The sequence below is a fragment of the Trifolium pratense genome, linkage group LG2, assembly GCF_020283565.1.
Source record: "Trifolium pratense cultivar HEN17-A07 linkage group LG2, ARS_RC_1.1, whole genome shotgun sequence".
NCBI classification, from domain to species: domain Eukaryota; kingdom Viridiplantae; phylum Streptophyta; class Magnoliopsida; order Fabales; family Fabaceae; genus Trifolium; species Trifolium pratense.
Window position 1 is genome coordinate 55810659 of NC_060060.1, and position 15604 is coordinate 55826262.

General features: G+C 32.6%; 3 protein-coding genes across 7 annotated transcripts; all 3 read right to left on the reverse strand.

Moving 5' to 3' along the window:
• Nucleotides 1-1321: 1321 nt before the first annotated feature.
• LOC123909187 (ankyrin repeat-containing protein P16F5.05c-like) lies at nucleotides 1322-5020 on the reverse strand. 4 transcript variants are annotated; one of them, XM_045959969.1, is made up of 2 exons: nucleotides 4870-5020; nucleotides 1322-2085 (listed from the first exon to the last, which is right to left on the reverse strand). In XM_045959969.1, the coding sequence occupies exon 2, from the start codon at nucleotides 2025-2027 to the stop codon at nucleotides 1554-1556; it is 474 nt and encodes a 157-aa protein (XP_045815925.1). In that variant the 5' UTR covers nucleotides 2028-2085; nucleotides 4870-5020; the 3' UTR covers nucleotides 1322-1553. The 4 variants fall into 4 exon arrangements, with proteins under 4 accessions (XP_045815925.1, XP_045815924.1, XP_045815927.1 ...); XM_045959968.1 differs by having other exon boundaries at nucleotides 1322-2091; nucleotides 4870-4996; XM_045959971.1 differs by lacking the exon at nucleotides 4870-5020 and adding an exon at nucleotides 3403-3591.
• Nucleotides 5021-6485: 1465 nt separating this feature from the next.
• LOC123909189 (elongation factor 1-gamma-like) lies at nucleotides 6486-9161 on the reverse strand. Of its 2 annotated transcripts, none has more exons than XM_045959972.1 (8): nucleotides 9006-9161; nucleotides 8851-8875; nucleotides 8597-8746; nucleotides 8439-8499; nucleotides 8291-8340; nucleotides 8102-8203; nucleotides 7304-7799; nucleotides 6486-7080 (listed from the first exon to the last, which is right to left on the reverse strand). In XM_045959972.1, exons 2-8 carry the CDS (start codon nucleotides 8857-8859, stop codon nucleotides 6701-6703), a joined length of 1248 nt encoding a protein of 415 aa, XP_045815928.1. In that variant the 5' UTR covers nucleotides 8860-8875; nucleotides 9006-9161; the 3' UTR covers nucleotides 6486-6700. The 2 variants fall into 2 exon arrangements, with proteins under 2 accessions (XP_045815928.1, XP_045815930.1); XM_045959974.1 differs by having other exon boundaries at nucleotides 8851-8923; nucleotides 9006-9159.
• Nucleotides 9162-10646: 1485 nt separating this feature from the next.
• Nucleotides 10647-15365, reverse strand: LOC123909190 (replication factor C subunit 2). Its single transcript, XM_045959975.1, has 12 exons — nucleotides 15175-15365; nucleotides 15013-15091; nucleotides 14836-14915; nucleotides 14561-14683; nucleotides 14378-14447; nucleotides 14210-14283; nucleotides 13662-13782; nucleotides 13473-13535; nucleotides 12067-12126; nucleotides 11820-11945; nucleotides 11630-11713; nucleotides 10647-10998 (listed from the first exon to the last, which is right to left on the reverse strand). Exons 1-12 carry the CDS (start codon nucleotides 15216-15218, stop codon nucleotides 10894-10896), a joined length of 1029 nt encoding a protein of 342 aa, XP_045815931.1. The 5' UTR covers nucleotides 15219-15365; the 3' UTR covers nucleotides 10647-10893.
• Nucleotides 15366-15604: the final 239 nt, after the last annotated feature.

Below are 15604 nucleotides of genomic sequence, written 5' to 3' on the forward strand. Positions count from 1 at the left end.
CTTGACAGGACAACAAACAAAAAATAGTTAGCATTTTCCATTAGAAAATACGCCACATACTATCTTGTGACTAGCCTTTATATTTTCAGACTTTTGTGTCGATCAAATTTTAATATTCAAATGTCCATTGAGAATTTAGTAGATGGACGGACCTACTCTTTTAGCTACATTTTAGGGAGGATTTGAATGAAATAACATACGACTAAGTGACCTCTCCTACATCAATGGACTTAATTTCCATTATTTCTAGTTATCATTTTTGTCTCTACTCATCTCAAGAGTCCCCACTCAATACAACAACAATTCAACATTCAAACTTATGCATAATTTTCGCTCTACCACCCTCAAATCATTTGCTAATACTGTCCTCAAAATCTCAATTTTTTATAATTAAATGGGTGCATAAATAAAATTAAAGAGACAAATCCTCGAGCATAGTTCAGTCAGTGGAGACATCACATTTTATATGTAGGAGCCAAAAAATCAATGAGACAAAATGATTATCTTAACTGTGTGTTATTATGAGTCTAGTTTGTTTACTATTCGAGGATCAATTATACTCATGAGTCATGAATAACATGAGAAATGATAAACAGTGTCTCCGGAACAGACACTAGTTAAACATATATTAATTTTAAAAAAATTATAACTTGTGCATTCAATACCTTAACACGTAAAAAATTATATTTAAACAGTAATTTTTATATTTGATTTCCTTTTTTATTATGTTTAACAAGTGTCTCAGGGCTGCGAACCCGGTTTAGCATGACTCATAACAATATTGCCAAGTTTCTTCATGTGGTAAAAGTGCTGCTGATACTTATCATTTTGACTAATTACAGCTTCCTGGGCATAATAATCTTCAGCGTGCTTATTATTCCTCAGTTCTGACCCTACAATAACTTATAAGTTTGTAAAATCAGAAGAAAAAAATGAAACAAATTTTCCTTGTTCACAAACAGTTCACACATGCATTGAGTTTGCATTATTGAAAAGGACAGTAACAAGGTAAATTCAAACAGAAGCATCGCATGAATCAAGCAATATTATGAAATGAATTACACTGTACTTGTTAGGACTTTGATTGAATAATGGTAAAATATGCATAAATCTCTTACAAGAGCATATGATCAAAAGAGGAGAATTCCACTGCCAAAATGTGTAGCATCGACGAGCAGGATTGATAGCCGGATATTTTCAATTAGTATTACTTTCAGAACAAAATAACAGCAGATAAAAACAGAATATAGTCAGCTTCTCAGTATCCATCTTCCATCAATTTGCCAGAGCATCCACAATATTGTTTGCCTCGCTATTGATATGATTCAAAATTTAAAGTTTATTGCACCTAAAGTGTTTTTTTTACTTCAAAATTTATCAACTTTGCGTTCAGGTACACAAAATGGCTTCAAGTCCATTTCCCAGGAATTAGATAGAAACTGGAAGGAGAAAGTTTGTGATCGTGTTCACACTGACAAAGCAAACATCACAAGAAGATAAGTATAACTATCACCAAAGTTTCATATTACAAGCTACTTAGAGAACGATAAATTTTAAGTTTCCTTTGAAGAACCCATGGCGCCACGAAGTTCAACTAGTGCCTCTGCTTCATTAATTGCATCCATCACTTCAAGTTTGCCTCTAGTCAGAGCTTCATCCATTGGAGTCCTGTCATGACTGTTTAAAACACCAACATTAGCTCCAGCCATTATTAATTTCTTCACAACCTCAACATGTCCATTGAGGCACGCCCAATGAAGAGGTGTGTTCTTTTCCTCGTTTTCTGAATTAAGATTCGCTCCTCTACTGATTAAATACTCTGCAATATCAATATGTCCATTTGCTGCAGCCATATGAAGAGCTGTTCTACCTTGATCATCCTTGGAATCAATAGGAACGCCGTTGGATGTTAAGCTCACAACATCGTCCATGTCATTATATCTTGCTGCCTCAAGCAAGGCTTCGATGTTCTCCATCGTCGTTTCAGGTGGACTCTGCAGTTTAATGTTCTCTTCCACCGCTCCCATTTTATGTTGTTACCTCACCTCAGTCACTCTTCAGATTAGAGAAGGGAAAACAAGAAACCTGCAACTAAAGATCAAGACAATTCATTAAGAAAAAAGCTTCAACAAAAAATAAAATAAAAACATTAACCACAATATAAATTACACTCTATAAGCTGTGCACTGATCAAAACACATAAAGATGCGGATAGCTAATTGATCCCTCCAAACTATTTTAAGTGTAATGTTTGTCACTAAGTAAAATTTATAAAATAAAAATAGTGATTTCAATGAAACAAACACGGAACAAGCTATGCGTTGATCAAAACACATGAAAATGCGGATAGCTAATTGATCAGTCCAAACTATTTTAAGTGCGATGTTTGTCACTAAGTTAAAATTTATAAAATCAAATAAAAATAGTGATTTCAACGAAACAAGCACGGGACAAGCTATGCGCTGATCAAAACACATGAAGATGCGGATAGCTAATTGATCAGTCCAAACTATTTTAAGTGCATTGTTTGTCATTAAGTAAAATTTATAAAATAAAAATAGTGATTTCAACAAAACAAACACAGGACAAGCTATGCGCTGATCAAAACACTTGATGCGGATAGCTAATTCATCAGTTCTAACTATTTTAAGTGGAATGTTTGTCACTAAGTAAAATTTATAAAATAAAAATAGTGATTTCAAGGAAATAAACACGTTGCACATACACGAGGCAAGTTATCTGCCGATCAAATTTATAAAAAAAAAAAACAGTGATTCCAAATTTAAAATCTCAATTCCTACACAAGAAAATTCAACTTGCAACATTGAATTTGGTTGATAACAGTGATCCACACACTACGATCTAACGCACCCCGACCCAACAACCCCGACGAAACCTAACGCACGGAACGCGCGACCCGTGCGACAGCACGGGTATGTTACTAGTTCATTAAGAAAAAAGCTTCAACAAAAAATAAAATAAAAACATTAACCACAATATAAATTACACTCTTTTTCAATCATTATTATGATCCCTACAACTCATTTATTCTGAAGAAGTAACAAAACAAAGTCTCTTTAGTCTTAAACATATAAAAGAGCTTCAAAGGCACAGTTCATATCTCGAATGAATTTTTCTCTTTGAATTTCAACATATTCAGTGGAAAAAGTGACATATATCAAATTTTAATTGCTCTTCAATATAGTAGAAATATAGAGTAACTAATTACTGCTCAATATCATCATGTGTAAGTGTAACAAGAAAAATAGTTACAAAAATCAGAGACTAACAACGATTGTTTCAATTGTTTCAAAAAATTGCATGTAATGCACATCAAAAATTATAAATAGAGAGAGAAATACATTAAAAAAATGGAAGAAGAATGAAGGGAGCAGCGAAAACCTGCTAAGCAATTTGACGGCAGTAGAGAAAGGAAAGTTGAGGGTCGGTGAGTTGCAAAGTGGAAAAGGGTTAGGGTTTGAATCTCAAAATTTCATCTTTTGAAAGTGGAAAGAGAAATTAAATTGGAGAACCAGTAGTAGTATCAAATTTGTGTGATATGGGCTTAATGGGCTGGTTTCAATTTTTTTTAAAAATGATTTGAGCTTTTAAAATTTGGAATGGTTTGGTTATTGGTGTGGTTAGTGAAAATTTCTCTTTAAGCCCCTCGGTTTCTACCAGGCCCCCCAAAATTCTGTTTTTACCTTTAAAATTCAGTTCAGAATCCATGTTCCGAACTTGGTGTAGGTTCGGAACGTAGTTTCCGAACCCATTTTACATTGAAAATTTTCGGATTTTAGATTCCGAAATTTTCCAAAATCTAAGCCTTTCAAAGAATCTAATATTTAAGTTACCTTTCAAATCTGTACCTATACAACTTTGTAAATCAAACTTGAGTTTTCTTGTTTTACTCAACTTTAAAAAAGATGATTCTTGTAGAATTCAGACCCTAATAGGGACCATTTATGGCAGAAGCTATTGAACACTAATGTTCCTCCTAGAACTCAGACCCTATTAAGTAATAAGGACATTCCTGTTTGTGGTGAGCTATCTAAAAGTCCCTATAAGCTGTCCTATGTGTTATCAAGAGAGGGAAAGTATTAATCACATTTTTACATGATTCTAAAATCAACCCAAGACTGTTTAAATATTGCTTATGTTATTGATGGGCTTTGGTATACTAGAAACAAGAAGGTTTTTGTATTATCAGAAAGGCGCGTGATTGTGCTAATGAATGAATATAAGCAAACTGCAAAACTCGCAGTATTAAGAATCATGCAACACAGACAGACGATAACATAGTTGCTCTCTGTCGAACCGGATAATTACAGAGTTGCTCTCCATCGAACGGATAAACAATCTCTTTCAAGATTCGTTCTTAGCTAATTTTTGTTGCCTGAATTAGAGTAAACAGTCAATTTAGTCTCTAACTAAACTATCACACTCTCACAACAATCTAGTCCCTAAACTATTAAAAGCAACTAAAAGGTCCCTAAAGTATACTCGCATCCAACAATTTGGTCCTTCAATTAACTTTTTTCTGTTAAGTGGTAGTTAGTGGTCCTAAACTATTAAAATACTTCAATTTAGTCCCTAATCTATCTTGAAAAACAACAAAATAGTCCCTAAACTATCATAAAAAAAAAAATAATAATAATAATAATAATAATCCCAAAATGTTTAAAATAACAAAGAAATTAACACTATAGGGATTGCAAAGCAATTACAAAGAAGAACAAGGTGATTATCTACGTCATACAATTAACACTACCACGATTGGGGAACACAACTCCACAAATCATCTCTATAAAACAACAAAACAATACCGAACACAAGAGGGATACGTGTAACAACAAATTGGAAACAAACCTGGGTTTTAGCAGCGACGAGAGAGCAAAACGACCGTTGTCGGAGAGCAGAGCGTTTGGCGGTAAGGATTTGAAGGGTCTGGTCGAAGCATAAGGAGCAAGGATAATTATATTTTAGGGTTTTAGAAAATCACATTACATTATTATTTTATGTGAATGTGAATGGGAAGAAATTAAAATAATAAGGTTAAATTGAAATGAAATAGTATCTCGAAAAAAAAGTTATAAAATTAGCTTTTAGCTTTTGTCTTATGACTTATAAACTAAAAGATCTGTTTAGTAACCGTCTTTTCAGAAAGAGCTTTTAGTTTATTTTACTGACTTATAGCTTCTTTTCCAGAAGTTATTTCAAGTAGCTTATGAGCTTATAGCTTCTAGCTTTTCATTTTTTCTTCCTCTTTTACTAAAATCCATATTTACCCTTTATAATTTATTATCATTAGAATTTAAAATAAAATAAGTAAATGCATGTTTTAACGTTGCTTCTTTTAAAATCACATGTATATAGTATGCTTTAACGTTGCCTTATTATCTATTTTCAAATATGAAGGATAAAACATATTTTTTTTTTATCGATTCATAGGTACATACCTTACTATAATTTTTTTTTGAAACAATGTACCTTACTATAATTAACCATTATACTATATTGTGAATATATTTTGTTGTTATTTTTTTCATAAAGTATATCAACCGAAAGGAAAATAATTTAAAAAAAAAAATCAGCATATAAAAATTAGTTTAATAATAATATTTGAAAGATATATTTATTGAATTAATAAACTTAAAATATTGTAAAAAAAAAAAACTTAAAATATTAAAATCTAAGTATCTTAAAGTATTAATTTGATAAAAAAAATTATTGAATTAAAGATATCCTTTTATGTCATTTTACATTTATCAGTCAGTTGAACCGCTAATTTTACCAAACATTTCAATCAGTTTAGCTAGAAGCTATGAGCCATCAGCCATAAACTATCAGGTAGCTTATCAGTCATAAACTATTTTTGCCAAACAGAGTCCATGACTTCTCTAATAAGCTTGTTGTCTTATAAGTAGTGGTGAACCTAGGACTCTAGTTTAGAAAGTAAATTTTTTTAAAATTTAATTAATAATTATTATAACATACGATCAGATATTGCACTCAATTGTATATATATTTTCTTACAGTGTTATGATCTTTTTTGGTATATAGTTTAATTAGTTCAATTAGAATTAAACTCGACTCAAATTCGAATTGAATTGTTTTTAACCTCCAATAAAAATTTAGAACTATTGAGTCATTATATAAAATATTTGCGGATATTTTACAAGCTAATCACCATGGATCGTGTTTCCCCTTTTTAATATAATCTAGGACAATTAATAACACTAAAAAATAAAATTAAGGTGAAAGTCTAGCATAATTGAGGAAAATTTTGAGAGTTCAAAAAGCAAAAAGGTAAGATTATCACTCATTATTCTTTATTGAGGAAAATGGTTCCTATAACTGTAACGATAGAAGTTCAATGGAGAATTGTAATTAATTTTGCAAGTCCTAATATCATTTTATCGTTTTTCTCTTACCGAGAAGAAACCAGATCGCATCCCATGAATCCAACGAATTTCATACATGCATACATCAAAAAGGAGATATAAAATTATAGAACTTGTAAAACTGGTCCTGTTACCATCAAAATTAAGCTACTACAATCACGCATTTAAGTTTCAACGTTGATAAAATCACAAAATATCTTAAACTTCACTATAGCAGAAAATGGGAAAGAAACGAAACTCTACCAAAAAGTCATGACAAAACCATAGCCTTTCAATAAGAACTGGAAACTAGTTTTTCACTTAAAGCACTTGGCATCCAAAAGAGCCTCACCCTCAAATGGTTCAGCATCTTCAATCATCTGACTGGCACGCTCTTTTTGAGCTTCGTCAGAGATGTCAACCTTGGTCCACTCATACAGCTCCATATCATAGCATTCATCAATGACAAACTTTGGAATCTCTTGTCCACGGAAAAGCCACAATCCCTTCACCTTAAATGGAGGCTCTGATCCAATGACAAGCATCTTTCCAAATGCATACTTGCGAGCAAGATCCATCCTCTGAAGAAATCCTCCAACCTTGTTCAGCGTCACGAAAGAAACGGTGTTCTCATCATTGTATTTGTAGTCACAGAACCAGAGAGAATATCCCTCTGGATCATACATATCCCAGAATCCTGCAAGTCAAAAAGAGGAAATTAGATTGACAAGATCTCTAACCTCATCAATAGATTTTGACATTCTTCACTACAATATATTTATTTATTATAAAAAACGAGTTTCAGAAAACATTGCAATATTAGTATAGTCCAAAAGGATGTAAGCAAAGATCATTTCATTATCCTAGAAGTTACACAACTTGAAAAATATATAAACTACGGGAGCATAAATAAACAATACCTTTGACTGCAACCTCACGGAAGTTAGTCTTAGTGTTAGAGTAGAGTCTTTTCCAGTCATCCAATACCATCTTGCTTGGAGGAAGAAGATCAAGAGGATTCTTGGGTTTGGGCTTGGGTGCCTCCTCTTCAGCTTCTTCTTTGGGCTTTTCGGGCTCTGCTTTAGCCGCTTTCTTTGGTTCTTCTTTAGTTTTGGGCTTTGGCTGGGCAGGCTTCTTTGCAGATTGAATAGGTGGCATAGCTTCAGTCTGCTTAACCTGGCCGAATATCTTTCGGAAATTTGGCTGGTTGATTAAAGTCCAGAAGTATCTCTCAACATGAGGAAACTCTGAGGTGAAGCTCTTGACCAAGAGTTTAGCGAAACCCAAATACAAGTTGGCTGTTGTAATGATGTCAGCAAGGGTAACAGATTCCCCAACCAGGTAAGTATTGCTGGCAAGGTGAGTGTTCAAAGCCTCAAATGATCTCTTCAATGCAGAAAGTGCAGCCTCCTCTGCCTTCATTCAGATACAAAATTCAAAAATAGGAAAATTTTCAGTAAAAGCAGAACTTAAAAAGTATTACAAGCCAATTAAAATAGCAAACAGGGTACCAATTAAGATGTTAATAACTTCAAAAAAAGTTAGAGATACATTAGTTTCTAACAAAACCAATTGATTTCAGAAAATGCATATCATTACTTTTGAATAGTTTCCTTGCCAGCAACTCAAATAACATTATATCAATTGCTATTTAGAAACTTCAAACAATTATCAAAGCACATCAATATTGAAAAAAATGAACATTTCACACAACTTACTGGAGGAAGGTAGGGGGCAAATCCAAGTCTAGGCAGGAACACCTTCATAAGATTGGCATCAATCTCCAAAGAAGAAAAATCAATCCACTGCTCAACGTGAGCCTGAAACAGCAAAACACAAAGAGAATGAAACACGAGGCCATTTCCAAAGCATGTATATTAATAGTCCAACACAGGCACGAATCATACCTGATCAATCGGAGATGATCCAAACAAATTGTTTTCACCCAATCGAGCAACTACGGCACATCGAAAGAAAAGTAAATTAAATGACAACAACATGATAACAAGAATGAATAAATGTACACAAACAGACATGCATAAACGCTAAGCATACCGTAGCGAGCAATGGCATTGCTCTCGAAGATCGGACCATCGGGGGTTTCCAAGACAGGAACCTGTGAAAGTTAATAAAAATAATTTAGTAAAATTGATAGATTATATAATAATTAAGTTATATGGGACAAAACAAAAGTGAATAAATAAAAAAAATACCTTTCCAATAGGGTTCATCTTGAGAAATTGAGGGGTTTTGTTGGAAACACCCATCTGAAAATCTGGAACCAATTGAACTTTGACACCGACATATTCAGCAGCAATCAAAGTCTTGTAAGCATTTTTGTTTTCCTTGGTAGCGTGAAGGATCTACACATTAAACAAAATTGCAATCCGAAATTAATAATTAATAATAATCAAAGTAATTGAAATGAAGTAATTAATTATTATCGAAGGAAAAGAAAATAACTGACCAGAGCCATGGTTGGTTTTGGAGATCTGATGAGAAAAAGCAAACAACAGAAATCTGAGTATAGCAGTGTGGTGCTGAATTGTAATTATATGATAATTAATTAATGAATTGAAAAGAAAAAGAAAAACGGATTAGAAAGAAGAGAACGGCACTTACTTGCAGTAACGGAATGAGAGGAGAGTTGAGTTGAGAAGAGAATGAGTGGGACTCTTCTCTCGATTCCTGAATGAATGAATGTGTGTGCGCAGTCGATACTCACTCAAAACCCTAAAACGGGTTGCCCACTCACAAGCAAACAAATACAAATCCGTTTTTTTTTTTTTTTTGTATCCTAGGGATTTATTATATTTTTTTTATTTTTTTATTTTATGTCAAACTTGTTAGAATTGTAAATCAATTAATTAATAAAAAATTGCAACCTATCTCCAACTCTATTAGTAAGGAGATCGTATATATTATACGGAGTTTAATTTGTATACACCGTTAGTGTAAAGTTTTTTTACACATTCATCCAATAATTTATTGCCACATCATTTAATGAATGTGACATATCATGTGTTTTTAAACATCATACATGATGTGTTCATATATTATTAGACGTATGTGTAAAATAATTTACACTAACAGCGTATATAAATTAAATTCATATTATAATGGAGTCGAGGTTCAAATCTCAAACATTTCGCTTTTGAAACAAACAAAAAAAAAGAAGTTAAAATAGTATAAAAAGAAACAAAAGATGTTGATGGTTGCAAATTTCCTCTCATGTCCCCCTACTTTTTATAGTGCAAATTATATCATAAGATATTTTAGTGTAAAACTATTTTTAAGAAAATGTTTCTTCGAATATAAGTGTAATAAGCAATTTTTTTTTTGAGTTGATTAATAATATAATAATAATAGTCTTCGTGAGCTTTGTTCGGTTGGTCTTGATTTGTCCTGAACTAACTATAGCACAAAGTCGTATTTCTTTAGTTAATAAAATCCAAAAAGTTTATCGATCCCAGTGAGTACACATCCATAATAGATATATCGAAATTACGTCAAATAACATACAAAGTCTTGGTTTCAGAAGATGGAATGTCTAATGTATTTTTACCTGGCGAACTAATTGGATTATTGCGAGCAAAACGAGCAGGACCTTCCTTGGAAGAAGCTATTTGTTAGTGAGCTTTATTATTGGGAATAACAATCTTTGAATACTCAAAGTTTCATATCTAAAGCGAGTTTTCAAGAAACTGCTAGAGTTTTAGCAAAAGTCTCGCACTATATGTACAGGAGTCTGAGTTCGAACTCGGGATACTTCACTTATTCACCTTTAAGGTGGATTTTCTAACTACTGGACTACTTGACAAAAAAATATAATAATAATAATAATAATATTGGTCCTAAGTATAACTTAGTAAGAACATTACATACTCTTGTTCAAAACCTATCTAAATGGATTTGACTCGTAAGTGGTTCACTTTCAAGTTTAAAGTGAATAATTTCAACATGTGATTAACAAATCAAAGTTAGATAAAATGTTAATTTTTTTTTAACAAATGATACATTAAATATGAATTTTTAAGTTTTTGGCGATTAAAAATTCAAATATGTCTTCACTTAAGTAAGTAATATTAACCGTTAATTAATAAATAAAAATTCAGATATATCATCAGAAATTAGACATATGAGCAAAAATTCTAACCCGTGACTCTTCTAAAAGTTTAGAGATTTTGCATGGACAAAAATGACCATATTTGCAGGGACCAAAGTGTCATACAATGAGATGTTAAGTAGCAATAGACCAAAGTGTTCTCGTGAATGGAATCAATGCCACCATGGATAAAGTATGTGACCACTTACGGAGAATAAAACTATGAAATTGCTACTTAAAATCTTGTTCGATTCATACAGGAGCAGAATCCAAGTCCTCTGAACTATGGGATCAATGCTAGTAGTAGAATACTTGTTCAGCAGTTACAGTTACAAAGTTTAACTACCATGGATAAATCCTTCGAAACTGAATTCTACATAATCCAACATGCAGACTAACTAATGATTAACTCTCGTAAGCAAATCCTTCTGGCATGTTACATAAAGCTTGTATTGTATTGCTGACAACAGCAAGAAGCTGCAAATATTCATCAGCACCATCAACTAGACACTGCAATACCACAAGCAATAAGTAAAAAATTCATCCAAGCCAACTTTTGAATCTCCTACGAGCTAAGAGATATAAACAAAAAAGAAAAGAAAATCCAATATAATATAAACTCATTCTTATTCTTGAGACTGACATGCACATTTTGTGATTCACCCTTATATAGCACCATTTGTGTTGAAATTTATCTTTCTTTCCAAATATTAGTTAGTTACTTGTAATATCAAAATAATTCATTTCAAATTTCCCTTTTTATGTAATTTTTTCCAGTTAAGTCTACTTAATTTCTTTTAAATTTCTTGATGTGCCTTAAAAAGTTAAAATTAGCTTTCTTCCCAAATCGCAACTATTTCACCCCTATGTATAAAAAACTGAATGAAGTACATTATCTCAGTGTCATTCTATTTCATACTCATTGTAGATTTTAAATTCAAAATCTTTTAACTGCAATTTTTACTTTTTTCCGATCGTTGACTTTTATATCTCACTCCTATTATACATACATCTCTAATTATTTGTAACAATTTCATTTTATATATTTTAAATTTTATTTGAAATTCAAAATACTTGTACAATGCCCAAAATTCTTGCTAGTGATGTAAAACCATATGCAGGATAAAGGGTCATAAGTAACCTTATCTGCTTCACCCAGCTTCTTGGATATTCTTGCCTTCTGTTCATCTGATATGTCCTTTTCTTCAACAATAGCCTCAAACAACTGATGGGGAAAAAGAATCAGTAACTTTGTAAAAGACTTTATTGGGTAAGAACAGTTATCAAAAAAAGAAAAAGAAAACTTCCTAAAGAAACCGGCAAAACAAGACCTGAGTTAGCATCTGAGAGACTGGATACCCCTCTGCAATGAAATTGTTGACTTCGTTGTTGGCTAAATCAAAATTACCACTTTTGCAAGCATTAAGAAGTGCCTCAACAACTTCTGCTGGAACAATCTGGTTTCAAGATTTTAGAAAGTCAGGACAAACATGAAGGGAAACAGAACTCAAAATGCAGATCTTTGTTTTCTTTGAAAGAGAAAAAGAACAAGTCACATGAATTAGTGTAACAACCTACCCCAGACACAGAAATCAGGTCCTTCGAAGAAATGGAAGATCCAAATAAGCGAGCAGCAGACTGCAATGTTAATACTGCATTAGTGAGAATAGTAAATAAAAATGATATATATAGATGCAATGTTCAAAAGCTTAGTCATTCTTGTTTTTAAGAAGAAATTAATCAGCACAAACTCTGAAGGTAAGGTAAGTCAAATCAGAAAAAGATAAACAGTCCCTTTATTTTCACAAATGCCAACAAATTAGTTATTAATGTAAGATGAAAGCAAAATCTACATGGAATCAATTGGATATTTCTTTACAATATTTTCTAAATTTTCTAAAGGAAGAAGCAGGTTGCAAATAAGTGCCCATATTACAGGTCTATTCTACCAAGTGTTAACAGAAAAATGTGATTATTTAGGCAGAAACAGGAAAAGTCCCATATCGCCTGGGTGAGAATCAGTCAACCAACTCCCTTGTTAAGCATAGGCAACCCCTCTTATAAGCCCAATATGATGAACTCACTGATTCACCGTTTTTTCAATTGAATTTAATTTTCAAGTCAGCAATAGAAAAGAAAAAAACTTGAAAGCTTGCATTCCTACAATTGAACTCTCCCATTTATAGCAAATATGGACTCTCCACTACATTATCTTTCCATTTGTTTAATTATTGAACCAGCATCCGAAAACAAAAAGAATGAGAACATACTGGCTAAAATTAAACAGCTATAAACACCAGAAAAATATTTCTTAAAAAATTACCATAAATAATGGTTTTGTCTATTTCCTAATAAGTAGCACTATTAACACAATTGCTAGTTAGCAGTTAGTATGTTGCCTAGGTACGGGTACGGTACCCGATACGGGTGCGGGTACTGTTACGGGATACAACATTTTGAAATAATTTAAGGTACGGGTACGTTAATACAGAATATCAAAATAATTATATTTTGAGTGAATTTGTCCACCACCTCAACTATTTTCATCAAAAGCAAGATAAATAATTAATATGTAATAAAAAATTAAAACATTTTATGCTATTTTTAAACCACCTGCACATTTTTGCCGTATCCACCACCCCGAATCAATCAAATAACAATGGATATTGATTTGTAAGTACCCAGCGAGTACCATGCAAGTATCCGGTACTGGTGCGTACCCGGTACGAGTACTTCACCATTTTAGGAGTACCCATGCTTCACTTGGCAGAGTCAAAAAGAATATGTCGAAAGCATAGCCATTTAACACATGCACACGTAGATTATTCAAAGTAAAACGACTCATTTATACAACATAAAAAAAAAATAGAGGAAAAATAAACTATGTAATATCATTAATGTAGTAGTAACATAACACTCTTAATAGGAAGTAATATGACTTAAATGTCTCAAGACATACTGTGTTATTAAAGAAATGTGCTCACCTGCAAGTATGTTATAGCCCGACGAAGATCTCCTTGAGAAATAGTACTTAGGGTTGAAAGACCCTACAGAAGCAAAGAGCCAAAGATACTTAAAATAGTCCGCTATGATGCCAACAAAACCTCTACAAACAAAGGAACAAAACCATTAAAAAAAAAACACAACCACTGTCTAAGCTCTAAGGCTACTACCTCAGCATCAAGGTGGATTCCTTCTTCTTTGCAGATGTATAATATTCGGTTGCTCATGATTTCTTCTGTCAGCGGCTTAAACCTGAATTTTGCACACCTTGAAGCAAGTGGTTCTATAATCCTACAAAAAATGACAACCACATATAAAATCAACATGTCCCCTATCCTTGACAAAGCACGGACAAGAACAGTAGGAAATAAAAGAGTATACAATGTATAGTTTTAGGTTTATAATTTTCCATTGATTTTTTTTTTATAATCAATTTTCCATTGATCATGATATTTAATCATACATTTTAACCTTTTCGCCGATATGTGAAAAACAAGTATTGTAATAATCAAACTAGAAATATTTCATTTATTTAAACAATGATAAAGAAGTATGTCGATAAGAATTTGACCATATACCCTATGAAAGCATTGGACAAAAATCAAAGTTGATGAAAATCATGTTTATCATGGTGGCTACAATTATCATTAACTACTTAAATTTGTGAAATTAAAAATACCAAAGAAATCAGCAAATGGTTTCATAGAAAACAATGTACCTGCTAATGTAGTTGCATATAAAAAAGAACCTAGTAACTTTAGAGTAAGTTTCCATTGTACGCCTCAGTGCATTCTGTATTCCAAATTGTAGGTTTCATGAAATCATATCTCTTTATTAATTAACCAAACAAAGTTAGGACGGACAAGGATTAACCACGGAAACATACCTGAGCATCTTCTGTCATTGAATCTGCCTCGTCCAGAACAATTATCTTATACGGCGGACAAGGATAACCACTGAAATATCAGAAAACAAAAACAGATAGAAAGTTAACGAAATCTTATAATCACATAAGGAAGAAAAACAAGCACAGTCTCAAAAGAATATTGGATTTCAATTTTCAACATACTTCTTGGGCCGATTGGTGCCGACGGCCACAGCTGCAAAATCTTTGATCTTAGTCCGAACAACATTAATACCACGATCATCACTAGCATTTAGTTCCAAAACCCTAGACTTATATAGCTCAGGCCTATAATAATAATAATAATAATAATAATAATAATAATAATAATAATAATAATAATAATAATAATAATAAAATAGTTGTAACATATTATCAGCAATAAGCAAAATTGGAATTGAAGAATAAAAAATTGAAATGTTGATAAAATAGAAAGATACCCGAAAAGCTGATGAGCGATAGCGAGGGCAGTAGTGGTTTTTCCAGTGCCGGGAGGACCATAGAAGAGCATGTGAGGGCACTGTGAAACAATAACAAAACGAATCAATGAGTATATTGAGCAATGAATTGAAGAAGAAGAAGAAGAAGAAGAAGAAAAAATAGGGTTTAGAAATTACGCTTCCGGTTTCGAGAGTGTTGGTGAGAACTCGAACTACTTCTTCTTGGTGAGCAACGTCTTTCACTTGCTTTGGACGACTGATACAAAATTAGGGAATTGGAAAGAAATTAGAGAGACGTGAAATTGAAATTGAATTAACGATAATAGAGTAGTTAGTTACTATTTCTCGACCCATGGTTGAGTACTCTGGATGATTGGCGCCATCTTTGTCTTGATTCTTCTCTTTCACAATCACACTCTCTCCTTTCCTTTGCTGATGGTGGTACTGGTGTGTGTATAGGGTACCACAATTTTCCCGCTTTGTTGGTGTTGATGGTAAAGTAATGGGCTGGACTGCCACGTTTTCAATGGGCTCATAAAGTTTCAGTTTCATTCGGCCCTTATAAATTTGTTCGCTGATGCTTTCTCTACCGACCCCGTGATTCTTTTATATCTCCCAATATTTCAATTTTGCCCTTGCATAAAAATTTGGTTCGCAGAAATCGAATTTTTTCTAGTGCAAATTCAGAGTAAATTTCGGCTTTTAGAAACCGAAATTTGTTTTAAGGCAAAAAAAGTCCGATTTCTACAAACCGAAGTTTTTTCAAGGG

Excerpts from the sequence above, each read along its gene's own strand:
- LOC123909187 (XM_045959969.1), bottom strand. The coding sequence starts at position 2,027 with ATGGGAGCGGTGGAAGAGAACATTAAACTGCAGAGTCCACCTGAAACG.
- LOC123909189 (XM_045959972.1), bottom strand. Across the intron at positions 8,500-8,596 it reads AGATGAACCCTATTGGAAAG|GTTCCTGTCTTGGAAACCCC; the intron begins GTATTTTTTTTA and ends TAACTTTCACAG. Across the intron at positions 8,204-8,290 it reads GATCATCTCCGATTGATCAG|GCTCACGTTGAGCAGTGGAT; the intron begins GTATGATTCGTG and ends TTGCTGTTTCAG.
- LOC123909190 (XM_045959975.1), bottom strand. The coding sequence starts at position 15,218 with ATGGCGCCAATCATCCAGAGTACTCAACCATGGGTCGAGAAATA. Across the intron at positions 13,783-14,209 it reads ATATGCAACTACATTAGCAG|GATTATAGAACCACTTGCTT; the intron begins GTACATTGTTTT and ends CATTTTTTGTAG. Across the intron at positions 13,536-13,661 it reads GAATCCACCTTGATGCTGAG|GGTCTTTCAACCCTAAGTAC; the intron begins GTAGTAGCCTTA and ends TTGCTTCTGTAG.